This window comes from Apostichopus japonicus, chromosome 20 (genome assembly GCF_037975245.1).
Source record: "Apostichopus japonicus isolate 1M-3 chromosome 20, ASM3797524v1, whole genome shotgun sequence".
In the NCBI taxonomy this organism is placed as follows: domain Eukaryota; kingdom Metazoa; phylum Echinodermata; class Holothuroidea; order Aspidochirotida; family Stichopodidae; genus Apostichopus; species Apostichopus japonicus.
Window position 1 is genome coordinate 34,706,232 of NC_092580.1, and position 17,941 is coordinate 34,724,172.

At 36.3% G+C, this 17,941-nt stretch overlaps 1 protein-coding gene across 4 annotated transcripts in view; it reads left to right on the forward strand.

The window, feature by feature from the left end:
- The first annotated feature begins 899 nt into the window (after positions 1-899).
- Positions 900-17,941, forward strand: part of LOC139961232 (uncharacterized) — a 64,821-nt gene continuing 47,779 nt past the window's right edge. The window contains exons 1-15 of one of the 4 annotated variants that reach the window (XM_071960302.1): positions 900-1,277; positions 3,916-4,030; positions 5,113-5,286; positions 6,566-6,672; positions 7,354-7,491; positions 8,221-8,366; positions 9,011-9,041; positions 9,476-9,539; positions 11,034-11,088; positions 12,020-12,134; positions 12,559-12,637; positions 14,863-14,940; positions 15,453-15,525; positions 16,805-16,957; positions 17,713-17,732. In XM_071960302.1, the coding sequence (XP_071816403.1) occupies positions 1,048-1,277; positions 3,916-4,030; positions 5,113-5,286; positions 6,566-6,672; positions 7,354-7,491; positions 8,221-8,366; positions 9,011-9,041; positions 9,476-9,539; positions 11,034-11,088; positions 12,020-12,134; positions 12,559-12,637; positions 14,863-14,940; positions 15,453-15,525; positions 16,805-16,957; positions 17,713-17,732 (1,578 nt within the window). In that variant the 5' untranslated portion in view covers positions 900-1,047. Of the gene's footprint in view, positions 1,278-3,915; positions 4,031-5,112; positions 5,287-5,751; positions 5,758-6,056; positions 6,070-6,565; positions 6,673-7,353; positions 7,492-7,849; positions 7,860-8,220; positions 8,367-9,010; positions 9,042-9,475; positions 9,540-11,033; positions 11,089-12,019; positions 12,135-12,558; positions 12,638-14,862; positions 14,941-15,452; positions 15,526-16,804; positions 16,958-17,712; positions 17,733-17,941 lie in introns of those variants that run through there. The other 3 variants (XM_071960304.1, XM_071960303.1, XM_071960305.1) reach the window with 3 other exon arrangements.

The window sequence follows — 17,941 nt, forward strand, 5'->3', positions numbered from 1 at the left end:
TAATATCTTTCCAAGCTTAAAGGGATATTCCGATGGTATTATACAATGTATGAGAGTTATGAGCTTAAAGGGTGTAAAGACTCGCGCACAAAGAAACGTCTCATGCCGGTAATCTGACCTAGTTTCGAATGAGGTGTAACAGAAATGTTAGACACCACCATCGATGCCAGAAAATACACACACAGCTTGTAGTGCAGTCAATACATATACAGCTACGGTCAATACCCACAACACAGTGTAGATAGCAGCAAAGGACATCTCAGGTCTAGATAAAAGATAACAAGGTATTACGTTTCATTACTGTCTGCATTTTGTAGCGACAAGAAGAAAACTTCACTTGCAAGCAACGGAAAGTTAACTTTTTCAGAGCGCGGCACGCGGTTTGGGGCGAGTCTTCAATGCTTTTAAAGTATATCTTATAAAGAGAGAGAAAAAAACAATTACAAATTCAATAATCTTTATGAAATCTTTCTCACTGCTGTTGGCAGACGCATTCATAAAGTACCATCAAATTATAAAGAAAAATCCCAGTGATTTCAAAATGCTACTAGGATGTTATTATTTCCTCACGATGCGAATATAGTTTCCAGCAACTTTTGTAATGCACCGAGTTCAGCCATCAGATTATCCCTACATTTTGACCTACAACCTCGAACGAATTGATATTAGATTTGAAATAAATATGTTTGACTGACTTATTTGCAAAACAGATTGTTTAAGAAAGGAGGCAGGTTTACCAAGCTCCCCTCCCGCTCCACCGACGCCCTCGAAAGAACAATAAGTACTGGGTATGGTATGTTCAGTGGTATAATTTTTTTTAATGTTTTACTAAGGACTCCGTAGATTGTTCAGTATGGAAACCAAGGACGCTGCGTTGTCTCGATTGTGTATGTGTGCATTCTCTTTCAAATATTTTTCGACAGTCGCAAAGAGTAACTAACAGCCAGAAGTAAAGTTACGGACGAACTTTTCCCTAAGCACTTTATTTGCCAGTGGGCCAACAAAATACTCGAAATGCTTTCTTACAGCATGTAGATTAACAGAAGCATGAAGAGAATACTGAGAAAGAGCAAATCGAAGGGGAAAGGCGTAACAGCAGAATCGTCAAGCGTAATCAGCGCAGATGGAACCATAAGTGGTGTTGTTGTAAGTGACTATGCTGTTAAAGAAAAGGATCTTTCCAAAATTCACAAAGCTGCATGGAACGGTGACCTCAACAAAATAAGGAATTTTGGCAGCAAGAGACAAGATTTGAATGCCTTGGACAAGGCCAACAGGTAAACCAAGCAAAAGTGGCAAAGTTTTGTTTCCGTCTTTCGTGGAACTAGGCCAAGTAGCCTATGTATTGTAAGCCTAAACCTACATTACACTTACACTACAGTGCCTTCGCAGAATAGTGCAATATTGCCTACAATTGCCTATTTGTTTCATGGTACTGAGTTGGGTATGAATACTTTGATGTGTTACCGTAATGACGATCCTCCGATTTTGCTTTATGATGTACTTTCATCCTTCAACTGCATTATTCCATCAGATTTTTATCAGAATGTCATCTAGACGATAGCGTAGGCAGTAAAACTTAGTAAAAAATTTCTGAATTCATGCACATATATTTGCCATATAATGCCAGTAAATGGGTAACATAGTTTTACCTGGATGGCAACCCTCTCGTCTACGGCTCAGAAGAGTTTGCCGGAGAGAATGGCTCTAAGGGATACTTTAGGAGGTAATTGACCCTTAAGTTAACGATCCTGCATTCCATCAGTCCGTTCTTAAATATGGTGAGTGCTGGGCGCCGTAACTACATTCTCTGCTAGTCTATTCCATATTTACCAAACTCTATTGAAATATGATTTCCACCTTACTTCTACGTACTGTTGGTGGTCTTATCTTATTACAATTCAATCTGGTTTTACTATCACTTATAATTTCAACAAAATCATCAAATTTAATCCTACATTAAACAAACTTAAACTAAGTTAATATTAGATAGATTAGATAATTGATTCTATCAAATCACTAGATGCATTCATGAATGAATTATGTGAGAGTGCCTCTTTTGACTAGAGTCTCATTCTTTATAGCAAGTGTTACTATCTGTATTCCCTTGGGTAGGGTGAAATCCTCTTATTGCTTGGACTTGGCACATAATTCCTTCATGCATGCATAGTGATTCGATATCTTTTTAAGCAAAAACAGTTACCATGCAAAAACAGTTACGTCTACTCCAATTGTTAGCCAATGTGCTCTTGCACACAATTACCAATACAACTGAAATTACGCACTCTGTATTCCATGAAATTCTGTACTGTAACAAGAAGAGACTACAGGTACAGTAAATGTTGCACCAATGAAGTCAGAAGACACACTGAGAATCTAGTCAGAAACAAGCTTTCAGTCTTTCACATAGTTGTGGAATGCAATGCATTGTGATGAGATAGTATCCACTGTATCCATTCCTCAATCCAAATTCAATATGAGACCATCTATTCCACTTACTGAGGTACTGTGTCAAATGCCTGCTGCATGTCTAAATATATCACTTCTACCGGAATCTCTTCATCAATATACCTTTCTAACTTATCCCAATATACTAACATATTTGAAAAGTAACATGAATGCTCCTGTCTGAAGCAATGTTGTTGTGTGTCCAGTATTTAACTCATTCTTTCCTAAATGCTTTATTGCACATGCAGCATCTCTCAATATATGTTTCCAAATTATCTTTCCTGAGACAGATGTAAGGCTTGCTGGCCTGTAGTTTGAAAGGTCCTCCCAGTTATCTCCTTACTTGTACAGCAGTGTGATCTTCACTCTTTTGCACTCCATTGGTATATCTTTGTTGTTTCCAATGATCTCTGAAATATTGTTTGTTGTGGCTAAGGCTTTGCTATTTCCTGTGCTATTTCCTGTGCCATACTACCATTTCCTTTAGATAATCTAGCTCAATATCACCTCAACCTGCTGTCTTTACCTTCTCAGTACTCTGTAACTTATCCAACATCTTCTCCTCTGTTATTTCCATGTTCACCAAATTAAACTTTTCCTAATTCCTAAAAAAGACAATAGCCTCTGTAAAACTATGATCCTCTATTGTAAAGACTTAACATTAATATACACATTAAGGGCATATATACACAGTCTCTTTCGCTGAGATGATTACTTCTCCCATACTGTACCATTCTTTAATGAACCTACTTTTTATCTACTTTTCTGCTTTGACCTTATGTATGAGTAAAGTCTTTGGATCCTCTTTAAGTTTCTGTTGTTCAAAGTTCCTCTTTGCATGCTTTAAATTTTCACCTGGCTTTGTAATGACTTAAAGAATAATTCCAGTCTGACATACCTTAACCAATCTTGTATGACTGTATCCTTGCGATGCATTTTGCATTTTCCAGATCAATCATTTTCAGATCCACTTCGGCCTGCTGTGGAATTTACGCTTGTTCTCAGGAAGATATTTCTTGATTTATTTCTCATACATATCAGTAAAACATTGCCCATATCTTTGAAACACCCACCCCTCACCCTGCCCCCTTCCCCATGCCATCAAACTCTTCTTTCCAATTTATATATCAGAACACTCCTCATTCATCTTTTCCCAATCTGTTTTTTCCAATCCCTGTACTTCTTCTACTCAACTCATAATTACCAAGGACCATACAATTATGGTTGCTAACCTATTGCCAAATGTTTCTCCAACCTGGATGTTCTTAAACATTTCTTCTTCTTCTTCCGATGACAGTGATTAAGAGTTCTCCAGCCTCCATCTAGCTGCTGGCACATTGCTGGAATCATTTCACTATTGTTTGGAACACATTGCTCTGTGTACATACAAGGTCGAATTCATATTAGGTTTCTGTATGTTATACTATAATTCAAGTATTTATCTTCTAGTGCTTGTTTTACTTATAGGACACCACTTCATTTAGCATGTTACAATGGCCATACTGACGTGGTCAAGTACCTCATTGGTAATGGGGCCAAACTTAACGTGTGTGATGGGGATCAGCGGTCTCCTCTAATGAGAGTAAGTACAAAATCACTTGATCATGGATAATTTAGACTTTACAAGTAATTACCTCAGATTTCAAGTTTCTTTCCTGTCACATTCCATAGTAATATTCTTGGGTGGAGAAAGCAATCTGATACGGTATCAATTTGTCTAGAAAAGCTAATGCAATAATACTTAAAACATTGAGTCCCAAGTTAAATGACTAGGAATTGCTGGCCATGTATGACTAGCGTTATTAATTGGCAGGTAAAGGTTCGTTTTGTTTTTAGTGTGTGGGGAGGAAGGAAGACTGGGGCAAGGAGGTTGTCAAATGCTTAAAAGTTTTTGTAAGGAAGTTTTCATTTCAGTTTAGTTAGTATAAAGCAGTACAAATCTGTAAATTGTTCTTTTTAATATGTTATATTCACAAAGAGTCTTCAGCCTTAATATTTTATCTTTTAATTATACAAATTCACAATATCTACTGTTTACTTTGAACTGTGTAAACAACAGCTTGAAATTCAGTGGTCATAAGGAATAAATTTAACACTCAATTTTGTGCAACAATACCAAACAATTGTCTGGACAGTTTACTACATACTTTCAACAGGCTTCAACAGATGTTAACTCATTTTGGTACCTGAAAGTCTTGTGTGTCTCTTATATCCATCTTTTATAATTAAAAATGTGAAACATGAAATGCAGCAATTATTCCAAAGAAAATAAATTTATCATTATTTTAGCAACAGCCAGGCTTTTAGACATCAAATTATTTTTCCATTCTGCCACAGAATTGAGGCTTTTTCACTTCTCTGTCTGTTTTTACATTGAGAATACATCAACTGTTTTCACCATATACATTACATTGTCATGCTAATTTGTACTGTAGGTAGGTGAAGTAAGAGCTTGTGAGTTTCAGATATAGATATTTTAAGATTAAACTAATGACGTTTTAAAGAACAGACTCCTTTCATTGATTAATTTTCTTGTCATTAGTCATACTTTTTTATCAATTGTCTTTGAATTATGAATTTGAGTTTGATAATTTTTACTTTGTGTCTGGTTTAACCTGTCTCCGCACAATTACTGTACTCTAGTTGACTTCTTATTCAATTCAGGCCATCCAAAGAGAACACTTTGATATCGCTGAGGTTTTACTACAGCGTAAAGCAGATCCCAGCTTGATTGATGTGAATGCAGACACAGCCATTCATGTAGCTGTGAGTGTTGGCCGCTCAGATGCTATTACACTACTTCTCAGTTATGGGGCCGTGGTGGATGCTGCTAATAAAGTGAGTTTCTTAGAGTTCATGCTTCATAGGACATTACATATAATTACATAATAATCCACTCACTGCCAAGGCTTGAGTCTTGGCTGTGAGTGTTGGCCGCTCAGATGCTGTTACACTACTCCTCAGTTATGGGGCCGTAGTGAATGCTGCTAATAAAGTGAGTTTCTTAGAGTTAATGCTTCATAGGGCATTACAGGTAATTACATAATAATCCACTAACTGCCAAGGCTTGAGTCTTGGCTGTGAGTGTTGACCGCTCAGATGCTGTAACACTACTCCTCAGTTATGGGGCCGTAGTGAATGCTGCTAATAAAGTGAGTTTCTTAGAGTTAATGCTTCATAGGACATTACAGATAATTACATAATAATCCACTCACTGCCAAGGCTTGAGTCTTGGCTGTGAGTGTTGGCCGCTCAGATGCTGTTACACTACTCCTCAGTTATGGGGCCGTAGTGAATGCTGCTAATAAAGTGAGTTTCTTAGAGTTCATGCTTCATAGGACATAACAGATAATTACATAATAATCCACTAACTGCCAAGGCTTGAGTCTTGGCAGTGAGTGTTGGACGCTCAGATGCTGTTACACTACTCCTCAGTTTTGGGGCTATAGTGAATGCTGCTAATAAAGTGAGTTTCTTAGAGTATGCTCCATAGGACATTACAGATAATTACATAATAATCCACTAACTGCCAAGGCTTGAGTCTTGGCTGTGAGTGTTGACCACTGAGATGCTGTTACACTACTCCTCAGTTATGGGGCTATAGTGAATGCTGCTAATAAAGTGAGTTTCTTAGAGTAATGCTCCATAGGACATTACAGATAATTACATAATAATCCACTCACTGCCAAGGCTTGAGTCTTGGCTGTGAGTGTTGGCCGCTCAGATGCTGTTACACTACTCCTCAGTTATGGGGCAGTTGTGGATGCTGCTAACAAAGTGAGTTTCTTAGAGTTAATGCTTCATAGGACATTACAGATAATTACATAATAATCCACTCACTGCCAAGTGGTAAATGAAATACAGTAAAAAGATTCAGTTTCCAATATCAGACAAGCTAATGAAATTTGTTACTTTTTGATGTCATATACATGTTCTTTGACTTTGAAACAATATTCATATTTACATCAGAGAAACCGTCAAGAATTAGTGTCAAGTACCCAGAAGGTTAGGTAGTTTGTTTGTGACTTTAGAGTTAGTTATGTGTAAATGTTACTCTTTATGGGTGGTTGAAGAAATGGTCTGAAGAGATGTTTGTTTTTCTGTTTTTTTTAAACAGCAAGGACGAACCCCTGTACATCTTGCTACTAGTCAGGGTAAAAGTGAAATCTTAGAATTACTTCTGGAGAATGAAGCTGATGTGAATGTTCAAGACAGTTCTAACAGGTGCATACCTATTTACTTTACTCCTCTCTGATATGTCCCCGCTCAAATCATACAAGATTTGAGTGGAGATGGGTAATCATCGCTTTCTGTAAATAATCACTCTAGTCAGCAGCTTTGAGGTGAAGTTGTTATCATGATGACTATAATTATTCTATAAGCACTAGGAGAGTATCATAGACGGATTGTGCAACCCAAGAGGTACTCTGCAATGCTTTCACATTACATAATACTTATTCAATTCTGTTGGCTCACCTAGGTCAAGTTTGCTGTCATTGACATATTTGTTTCCCCTGAAAAGTTGGATTGCTAATTCATGCAAATCAACAGGCTTATTTGTTTTGTTAAAGTAGTAGATGATTGCATTCATGCATTTCTATAAGACTAGTTTACTCAGAAGCCAGAACTGTTTGTTGATTTAGTGTCTCTAGAAAACCATATTAGAGCTTTATAAAGTTATGAAAAATAGTCAAAATTCTAGTTAATATTTTCAGTTATATACTTGGCAAGTTTGTCAGTTTAACCTTGTGTCAAATTACACTAATGTTCTGATGACTTCTTGGAAACTGTTTGTAATTGTATCCATCCCAATAATTACTATAATTAGTGACATTAAAGATAATCCTTGTTAATGACAAGTATTGTTAATAACAGCATTAATGATTGTTTATGTGCTTTGAACAGGACTGCACTAATGCTGGCCTGTCAGTCTGACCAGATAGGTATTGTCAAGCTGTTGCTAGAACACAAGGCAGACCCAAATATCCGAGACCAGAAAGGATGGACTGCTAATGACCATGCCATCATGGGAGGATTTCATGGGTAGGAGCCTGCCATCATTTGCTATTAAAAAGTCCTTTTCATTCATAGACGTTTTAGTTTTAATCTGTAAACACCATGGGAGGATTTCATGGGTAGGAGCCTGCCATCATTTGCTATTTTAAAGTCATTTTCATTCATAGACGTTTTAGTTTTAATTTGTAAACACCTTGGGAGGATTTCATGGGTAGGAGCCTGCCATCATTTGCTATTAAAAAGTCCTTTTCATTCATAGACGTTTTAGTTTTAATCTGTAAACACCATGGGAGGATTTCATGGGTAGGAGCCTGCCATCATTTGCTATTTTAAAGTCATTTTCATTCATAGACGTTTTAGTTTTAATTTGTAAACACCTTGGGAGGATTTCATGGGTAGGAGCCTGCCATCATTTGCTATTTTAAAGTCATTTTCATATATAGAATTTTATTTTTAAAGTGTAACCACCTTGGGAGGAATTAATGGGTAGGAGCCATCAGTTGCTTTAATCATTCTCATTTTAACTGTATGTTAATGATATAATCTCGCAGCTGACTTGGGATAGGTTTATACACATCAAACGTAAGTAGAAATTGCATTATTTCTGAATGTGACTTGAGTGTTGTTAGTACTGGACAGTTCAGAATGGTAGGAGCTTTTTTTCCTTGCTTTGCAGTTGGTTAGGTGAAGCAAACAAATAGCTCATATTCAGTGATCTTAATTGGTGGAGATGCTAATCTTTAGTTTTCTTTTCAGTTGTTCCCATCTAATTGAGGAACAGCAGACAATGAAACGAGCCTCCGCTGGATCAGCCCTGTCTGGTACTGGCCTCTTTGGATCAACTACTAACTCTGTGGATGTTCTAGGCTTCCCTCTGGGAGGACCAGCTGCATCAGATAGTGGTATCATGCTACTTTTCTCAATTGTGTTCTTTTAAATTGCAAGCTTTTTGCTATAACAGCTGAAGAAGTAATTTGATAAACATGATAAGCTGTTAAGTACAGCTGTGTTGTGGTTCTTCATGTGATATGACCACATATGGCACAAAGGCCTATACAAACAGTAGGTACCTGAATACATTTGAATGCTGAGCTCTAGTATTGGTGAGGGCATGCAAAGCCAGCTTGTCTAAAGGTTTAACTACTGCTCGAATATAGAATGGAATTCCAGTTTTCAACACTGATAGAATTCAAGAATAAAATAAATTAAGGATCTTTATAGTTTGATATATATATATAAAGACATCTAACACAGGTAATATGTCAGACCTTTTATCAGGGATGACTGCTAATAAAGCCTTTATAAAAGGGGAATGGGCTGTGTCATTATTTAATTTTATGCTTGTAAATTATTTCAGTGGATTACACTGATTCCTACTGCAATTACTCAGGTGCATCTGCACTGGTAATGTGTATTGAAGTAAATATATCAGGATCAATGAAAATCAAACATTACAACAAAGTTACTTTTTATTCATGGTAATCGTAGTAATCCATAAACAAAGATAATTTGATGAAACTTTTAAGATGTTTAATTGTTTCGTTAGGTGACAACGAGGAGGACCTATCCATCAATAAGTAAGTAATTATAACATGTTTGATGTCAAATTTTGAAGTCAAGTACTGTTAGATTGTCATGTTGTTGGTCACATGTTCACAGAAAGTGGAAAGAGTTCTTTTTAGCGAATCAAAGCATAGAAGCAGGTTGAAACCATTTTGGTTGTAGCTTGAGATTATTGTATTAGCATGAATCTAAGGACCCATGCAGAGTATGCTTGAGTTTGGAGATCTCTCAAGCTCATAATGATAAGAACAAGCATGATTAATTTGAGTGAAGGATCTCTGTTTGATTCTAGACATATTTATGAGAATATTTGACTGTTTGAGGTTCAAGGGTGTGTTTAAGGATCTGTACTAGTTTAAATTACTTGAACTCTTCAATGTTTAAAATGCTTACCATTAAGCAGATCTGACAACTATAATATTTCAATATTTTGTTTTTTATTGAACAGGAAGTCAGACGATGATTCCTGGGCTGCATCAAACTCTGAGTTTGATGAACCTGCTCCAAAGAAGGTCAGTATCCTCAAAGCAGCTGGTTTCATTTGCAGCGGAATTTCTCTAACTGTTATACTGTATATGTCTGAACAGAAAACAGAGCAGAAAATTTATCTTAGTTTGTTGCAATGATGTCACAACATGTCAAAACATCCTTGATGGTTACTGTAGATCTACCACAATCCTGCATCAAACTTACCTAGCCTACCACAATCTTGCAGGATGTGTACCTAGTCTACCACAATCCTGCATCAAACTTACCTAGCCTACCACAATCTTGCAGCATATGTAAATAGCCTACCACAATATTGCAGCATATGTACCTAGCCTACCATAATCCTTCACCATGTGTACCTAGTCTCTCACAATTCTTGCAGTACATGCACCTAAATGATTTGAACTCATGCAATAAACACGATGGATTCCGTTTGGTTTAATTTGTATTTGTGGAGAGTAACTTGGCACCATCATAACCATTAAGCCATTGAATGGAGATGACTTCATCTATTAACATAAGTATATGTGATTACACTTGGATACCTCAGTGAGGTAGTAATGGTTTCATCGTGTCTCACCAATAATAAACAAATAATAAAGTAAATGTAATCAACTTGTGCATTTTCAACCTCTGCTGTTTGTGCCATGATTTTTACCACCCCGCATCAGATTTTGTGGACTAAAGTGATAGATTGCAGGACATCATTCTTCTTTGAACCATGGAACTTCATCTAAAGCAATAGCAGATGCAACTTAAAAATAACAAACAAATTAAAAGTGAAATCATCTCTATAGTGAGTTTGATTTTGTGATGCATGCATTGTTTATTCAAAATAACATAGTTTTAACAACTGTTAGATCATATGATAATGACATTGTTATTTGGACTTTTGACTGGGAATAACTACTATAGTCAGTATTGCAAAGTTTAGAACACTGCAAAGTTCGGACACCCCTAAGAAATACACGATTTCACCATCACAACCTATAGCAACAGCCAATTTCACGAAAGACTACAAAGCTACAGTGATTTTCTCTCCAAAATGACCTGTGTGCAAGTAAGTACTTACATATTTGTCAATAAAATGACAGAGATCTATGAAGTCTGTTATAATTACTGAAAGAGCAACTGCGCCACCAATTTTATCACCAGCGCCACACTGTGGGACCGGGTGTCCGAACTTCGCAATACTCTAGCAAAGAAATACCAGTTCCACAATCACGAAGAAACTTCTTGGAATACAACGTGAAAACAGTTTGCAGGAAAGAAAGTTTGGCCGTGTATCGTAATATAACACAATTCTCCCACCATATCAAGTATATTTTCAGGTGATTTATACCAGAAGATATAGTTTTGGGGTGTTTTAAGGCTTAGGTGTCCGAACTTCGAAGTGTCCATGCTACCAAAAATACAGGATTAAAGTTGACTTTGTTCTACTAGATTGCACAACAGTTTGGATGACAGAGTTTTTAATAAAAATAGCAGAGGTATATAACAATTCTTTTTTATTATAGGGCCTGAAGTTGTCAAATGTTACAAAAGTGCCATCATTGGAGAGTTTCAAAAGTGGTAAGTTGCTCCGTGAAATTAAGCATAGTAGATTCTAAGCATTACATAGTGAACCTTTAATGTTTGTGACTGATTGTGTACTCCTGTGAAATTAAGCATAGTAGATTCTAAGCATTACATAGTGAACCTTTAATGTTTGTGACTGATTGTGTACTGTGTATTTCCTGTGAAATTAAGCATAGTAGATTCTAAGCATTGCATAGTGAACCTTTAATGTTTGTGACTGATTGTGTACTGTGTATTTCCTGTGAAATTAAGCATAGTAGATTCTAAGCATTGCATAGTGAACCTTTAATGTTTGTGACTGATTGTGTATTGTGTATTTCCTGTGAAATTAAGCATAGTAGATTCTAAGCATTGCATAGTGAACCTTTAATGTTTGTGACTGATTGTGTACTGTGTATTTCCTGTGAAATTAAGCATAGTAGATTCTAAGCATTGCATAGTGAACCTTTAATGTTTGTGACTGATTGTGTACTGTGTATTTCCTGTGAAATTAAGCATAGTAGATTCTAAGCATTGCATAGTGAACCTTTAATGTTTGTGACTGATTGTGTATTGTGTATTTCCTGTGAAATTAAGCATAGTAGATTCTAAGCATTACATGGTTAACCTTTAATGTTTGTGATTGATTGTGTATTTCCTGTCATAATTGATTAGCAGGTGATAGTGGTTACTTTCAGTGATGAATCACCATGGTAAACCTAGGATATGACTAAGTTTGGCTAACTGTGAGGTATACGTATTCTGATAGACATGTGTAATCTATTTTGTGTCACATTTAGTTTAGTATTGAACCAATTTTGTTTATTTTGTTTGTAAATTTACCAGAATTTACCAACTAATGGAAATATTGGTATCTTTTAGAATCTGTTTGTGGTAATATGAACCACAAAGCATAAAATGTTTCATCTTCTCTCTGTGTTTCCAGAGGCTAGTGGTAAAGATAGACATCAACACACAACACCAAGAAAAGATAATGACAACAGACATGAAAATAAACAACAACGAGAGGCAAAGCCCTTAAACAGAGCAGTTAGCCCAAGGTATGTGTTTGTGTTTCATATTTATCATTGGGGATACATACCAGCTGAGCCTAATGTATTTGACATTGTGATACAAGTACTCCTTATTCCATGCCTGTTCATTTTCACTCCCTCTCACTGGATTATCAAGGTCCTGTAAGTACTTTAGTATACACATATCTCCACTAGGGGTATGTGGCTGACATTGTAATGTCAGGCTCACTACATAGTTATTCATTGTAAACCAATTGCTCTGAATCCAAATAATTTGGAAAATAAAACCAATTTAGCTGGTCATGAATAGCTTGGAAAGCATTTCTGTTAAATATGCTGCATTTTCCAAGCTTCATTGTAATACTTCAAATTATATAAAGTATATCTTCCAGCTGTGAATCATTGTAATGTCACATACCTGGATGCTTGTATGTGGTTTCTTGTCATTCAGGTCTGGTTCAGAGGGTTTTAATGAAGAGAAGCCAACTCCAAGAAGAAGGACATCAAGCAAAGGTCTCATCTCATCTGGGGTAAGTGTTTGGACATACTTCAGATATGTAATGTGGCCAGGGGAAGGAATGTAGTAGGCAAGAGTGGAACAAATACATCAATGAATGGGAACATCTGGATAGGTTTTTTATTGTAGTTGCTTAAAGCAATCCTATAAAGATGAGTTATTCCTGTATTCTGGGCTTGAATATTTAGACTGGAATTGGAATTGTCTGGTGGAAGATTTTGATACATTGTCCTCGTAGTTTGTATTTTTCTCTTTCTAACAATGTGAAAGTTGTCCCCATTTGACGTTTTCTTCTTGTAGAAATCTGGTTTTCAAATTCACCAGTTTCTCACCAAAAGCTTTGTTTGCTCGAACGCATCAATATAGTGATTGACATAGTGCAGGTAAATAGGCACAGCGAGCGACTTGAAGTTAGCACTCCCATTTCCTCAGCAAATACACACTGGCGTGTACACGCACAGGTGATTGCCTATTATATATTACATACACATTGCAAACGTATACAGCCTACCATGCCCAGTTGGTATATGTACATAGCGTTGCACAAAATACACTCTCACACTCAAACCACAGTTCATAAACTGGTCTTGGAATTCGCTGAATAAAATTCACGGATTAAATTTACATTAAAAGGAACTTGAAAAGTATTTGGAACACCAAAAGATGAAACTTGGCGGGATCGATGTCAGAGCAGAATGTAGTCTCGAGAAGCTTAGGCTTTGCAGAACCGTCCGATTGTAAACGTTAGAGTGGCCTACATGCGAACATTCTTCACGTTGGAGCTGAACAGGGGGATGTATAAACAACTGTTCAAACTTATCTTGTGTTACACAAAAATCACGAAATCCTCAATGCACTACATATATGACGGCTTAACGATTTCTTTAAAACATATAATTTATAAGAACTTACACTGAAAATTAAGGAAGAAATTAATCTGTTTTCAAACGCAGTTTATGTTGTGATTACTGTAGGAACTGTATGGAGCGTGGGTTATGTCGCAATCTGCATTTGCGTTATGTACTGTTCAAAGTATATTTTGAAATATCCATTGTACACGATTAAAAAATCTTTTCTCAGTCAAACTCAACATTAGCGTTCTCATATTTGAAAACATGTTTGGAATATTATTATTGTTTTCCAAGGTAACTTCTAAGGGCTACCAGACAATTCTTTTAATGAAATTCATTTGCTGTGGCATAGTTAATACTTAAATTGGGATTCTAATAAAGTTTTCTTTTAGTCATTGCTAGAGATTTTACTTCAATCACCACAAACCTGACCCTAACTCTAATTGATTGATCGATTGATTGATTGGGGAAGTATGCTAAAGGCTTGTTTGCACAAGGTCTGAACTTGTAGTGCAACTAATGTATGAGCACTCAAAATGATCTGTATTGTAAAGTGTATTATATGATTTTGGGCAACCCAGCACAGGTTATCATCAAGGCAGAGAACAGGGCTCTGAAAGATTGCTCTGATTTAACTTTTAATTCCCATTCAATGGAATTCTGTAATGAATCAAAGCTGACCCCATATAAAATATGACCTGTTTATTAATGTATCAAGGAATCTCACGCTACCAATGTTTTTAATTTGTGGTGACTATGATCTTCTTCATGAATCAGTGTGGTCCATATTGATCTAGAGTGAATGGTATAAAAATCTTTTTGTACAATATATTCTTTCCATTCAGATCTTTATACTACAGTCTGAAACATAATGCTGACAATTTACTGATGCTCTTCTTGTAAACTTCATTAGTGATAAATACTGCATACCTTAACATATTTAACTGTGGATTAAGTTGGTAATGTTGATGTGTTACTTTATACAGACTATTAGTGATTGGGATGACATTTTTATCTTTGGATTACGTTTGTTAATGATGTGATGTTGATGTGTTATTTTAAACAGACTATTAGTGATTGGGATGACATTTTAATCTTTGGATTAAGTTTGTTAATGATGTGATGTTGATGTGTTATTTTAAACAGACGATTAGTGATTGGGATGACATTTTTATCTTTGGATTAAGTTTGTTAATGATGTGATATTGATGTGTTACTTTATACAGACTATTAGTGATTGGGATGACATTTTTATCTTTGGATTAAGTTTGTTAATGATGTGATATTGATGTGTTACTTTATACAGACTATTAGTGATTGGGATGACAATTTTTATCTTTGGATTAAGTTTGTTAATGATGTGATGTTGATGTGTTACTTTATACAGACGATTAGCGATTGGGATGATGACTCCGATATTCTAGATGATCTCTCAGACAAGAAATCAACAGGACTACCGCTCACGGTATGTTGGAATATCTCTGCCCTATGAAGCTGACAAACTCTGTGTGTGAATGTCTCAGCCTAATTACATAATACTCAATGCCCTATGAAGCTGACAAACTCTGTGTGTGTAATGTCTCAGGCTAATTAAAACCTACTCAATGCACTATGAAGCTGACAAACTCTGTGTGTGAAATGTCTCAGGAATCATAAATGATTCTTTTATTTGTTGTGATAGTTTCTCTCTCTTTGTCAAGAAGTGAGAAATGCCTTCCAAGTAGTTATTATATTGGAGGTGACATCAAAGGAAATGTTATTCTTAATAAATGTTTCAAACATGTCATGTGGTTGTCTATTTTGCCATAGTTTTTGAAAGACATTTTACAACCACTGAATGTTCACTCAAACCGATATTTCTTACACACTTTGAATATATACTGTGCATATGTCAAGCATAAAATTCTTGAAAGAGAGCATGTTGTTTTCAGTACTAATTCAATCTTACTTCAATTTTGTTCCTGTTTCTCCATACAGTTTGGAAGTAACAGACGTTCTAATGAAATACCAAATTCTCCATCGCCAATTCAGGAAATAGATGAAAGAAAAGGTAAGGCTTCCTAAGATGTTTCTCTTTGATACATTTCATCAGTATGGTTGCCTTATTCCTTGCCAGGAGGCATTGGTAAGGCTTCCTGAGATGTTTCTCTTTGATATATTTGATCAGTATGGTTGTCTTATTCCTTGCCAGGAGGCATTGGTTAGGATTCCTGAGATGTTTCTATATGATATATTTGATCAGTATGGTTGCCTTATTCCTTGCCAGGAGGCATTGGTTAGGATTCCTGAGATGTTTCTCTTTGATATATTTGATCAGTATGGTTGTCTTATTCCTTGCCAGGAGGCATTGGTAAGGCTTCCTGAGATGTTTCTGTTTGATATATTTGATCAGTATGGTTGCCTTATTCCTTGCCAGGAGGCATTGGTAAGGATTCCTGAGATGTTTCTCTTTGATATATTTGATCAGTATGGTTGCCTTATTCCTTGCCAGGAGGCTCTGGTAAGGCTTCCTGAGATGTTTCTCTTTGATATATTTGATCAGTATGGTTGCCTTATTCCTTGCCAGGAGGCATTGGTAAGGCTTCCTGAGATGTTTCTATATGATATATTTGATCAGTATGGTTGCCTTATTCCTTGCCAGGAGGCATTGGTAAGGCTTCCTGAGATGTTTCTCTTTGATATATTTGATCAGTATGGTTGCCTTATTCCTTGCCAGGAGGCTCTGGTAAGGCTTCCTGAGATGTTTCTCTTTGATATATTTGATCAGTATGGTTGCCTTATTCCTTGCCAGGAGGCTCTGGTAAGGCTTCCTGAGATGTTTCTATATGATATATTTGATCAGTATGGTTGCCTTATTCCTTGCCAGGAGGCATTGGTAAGGCTTCCTGAGATGTTTCTCTTTGATATATTTGATCAGTATGGTTGCCTTATTCCTTGGCCAGGAGGCATTGGTAAGGCTTCCTGAGATGTTTCTGTTGATATATTTGATCAGTATGGTTGCCTTATTCCTTGCCAGGAGGCATTGGTTAGGATTCCTGAGATGTTTCTGTTGATATATTTGATCAGTATGGTTGCCTTATTCCTTGCCAGGAGGCATTGGTAAGGCTTCCTGAGATGTTTCTCTTTGATATATTTGATCAGTATGGTTGCCTTATTCCTTGCCAGGAAGCATTGGTAAGGCTTCCTGAGATGCTTCTTTTTGATATATTTGATCAGTATGGTTGCCTTATTCCTTGCCAGGAGGCATATCTTCTGTGTTTCCTCAATCAGATCTGATCTGAATTTTCCCATCTGATCTGATTCTGACTAATTTTTGAATTTATTTGAAGGTGCCTTCAAAACTCAAGATGATAAGAACAATCGCGTCTCAGAAAGTCCAGATGTAACCCCAAGAAATACCCGATCCCAGGTCAAAGGTCAGCAGGACAAAATATTGGACCATAGCCCAGCCGTGAATGATGACGTATTCGATGAGAACAGTGGTATGTCTGTTTCTTGAGGTTGATGCAGATCTAATTTATTTAGATGATTAGATCTATGTCTAAATAAAATAAAACTGTTAGCAAACTGCTTATCCACTACAGAGCCTGTGTAGGAGAATGTGTAAAAGTAAGTTGGCCTGATGATTCAATCCTAGCAGGATCTTCTTCAAAGGCTAAATGACAAGTAACCGTAATAGAAGGGACAGAAACACGCACGGAATACAGACAGGTTAATGAGCATGGTGAACACAAAGAGATAGATGTAAGGGGATTGGTAGACATGGGATGGAGAGAAGAAAGAAAGAAAGATCTATGTCTGTAATACTTCCAGCTCAGGTTTATTATTCAGTGTGACATTATGTGACTGTTCAAGAACAGCTCACTTTGATACATCTAGTATTCCTGTACTGTGAATTGTTGTTCATGAGCAAATAAATAGAACTGACCAGGATAACTTTGGTAGTTTACAAAAGATTGGTACATTGATGAATGGTATTGTCTACGCACATCTCTAGTAGGTCAGAAATGGCTCTAATTTAAACGTAAGGACTTCACAGAGTTAAGTGAAATGGGCAGTTTCTACAGTAACAGTTAATATCCTTCATGCAATAATAGAAAGGAACCTAGTGAACTTCATTCTTGCTAAATAAATCTTAGGTAGTATTTAGTTTGTTTTATAACAGCATTAAATTTTAAAATTAATTTTTTGAAGTGACCTGTGAAATATGATGTTTTCTATTATTTACTTTCTTTAGATTCCAACTGGGAGTCAGAGGTTAGTTTCTGACAATTTTTTTCTATTTGGTTGAACCTTCCTGTTTGTAGAAGCATTCACACTTTAGGAATTCATCCCTAAGAATTCACTTTTGTGGTCAGTAAACCTGTTTGTGTTTACTTTGACTTAAACTGAAAAGATTGTAAGCAGAGTTTGTGGAGTGTTGTTCATACATCGGTAATATTTTGCGTAAACTGGTCATCCCTCAA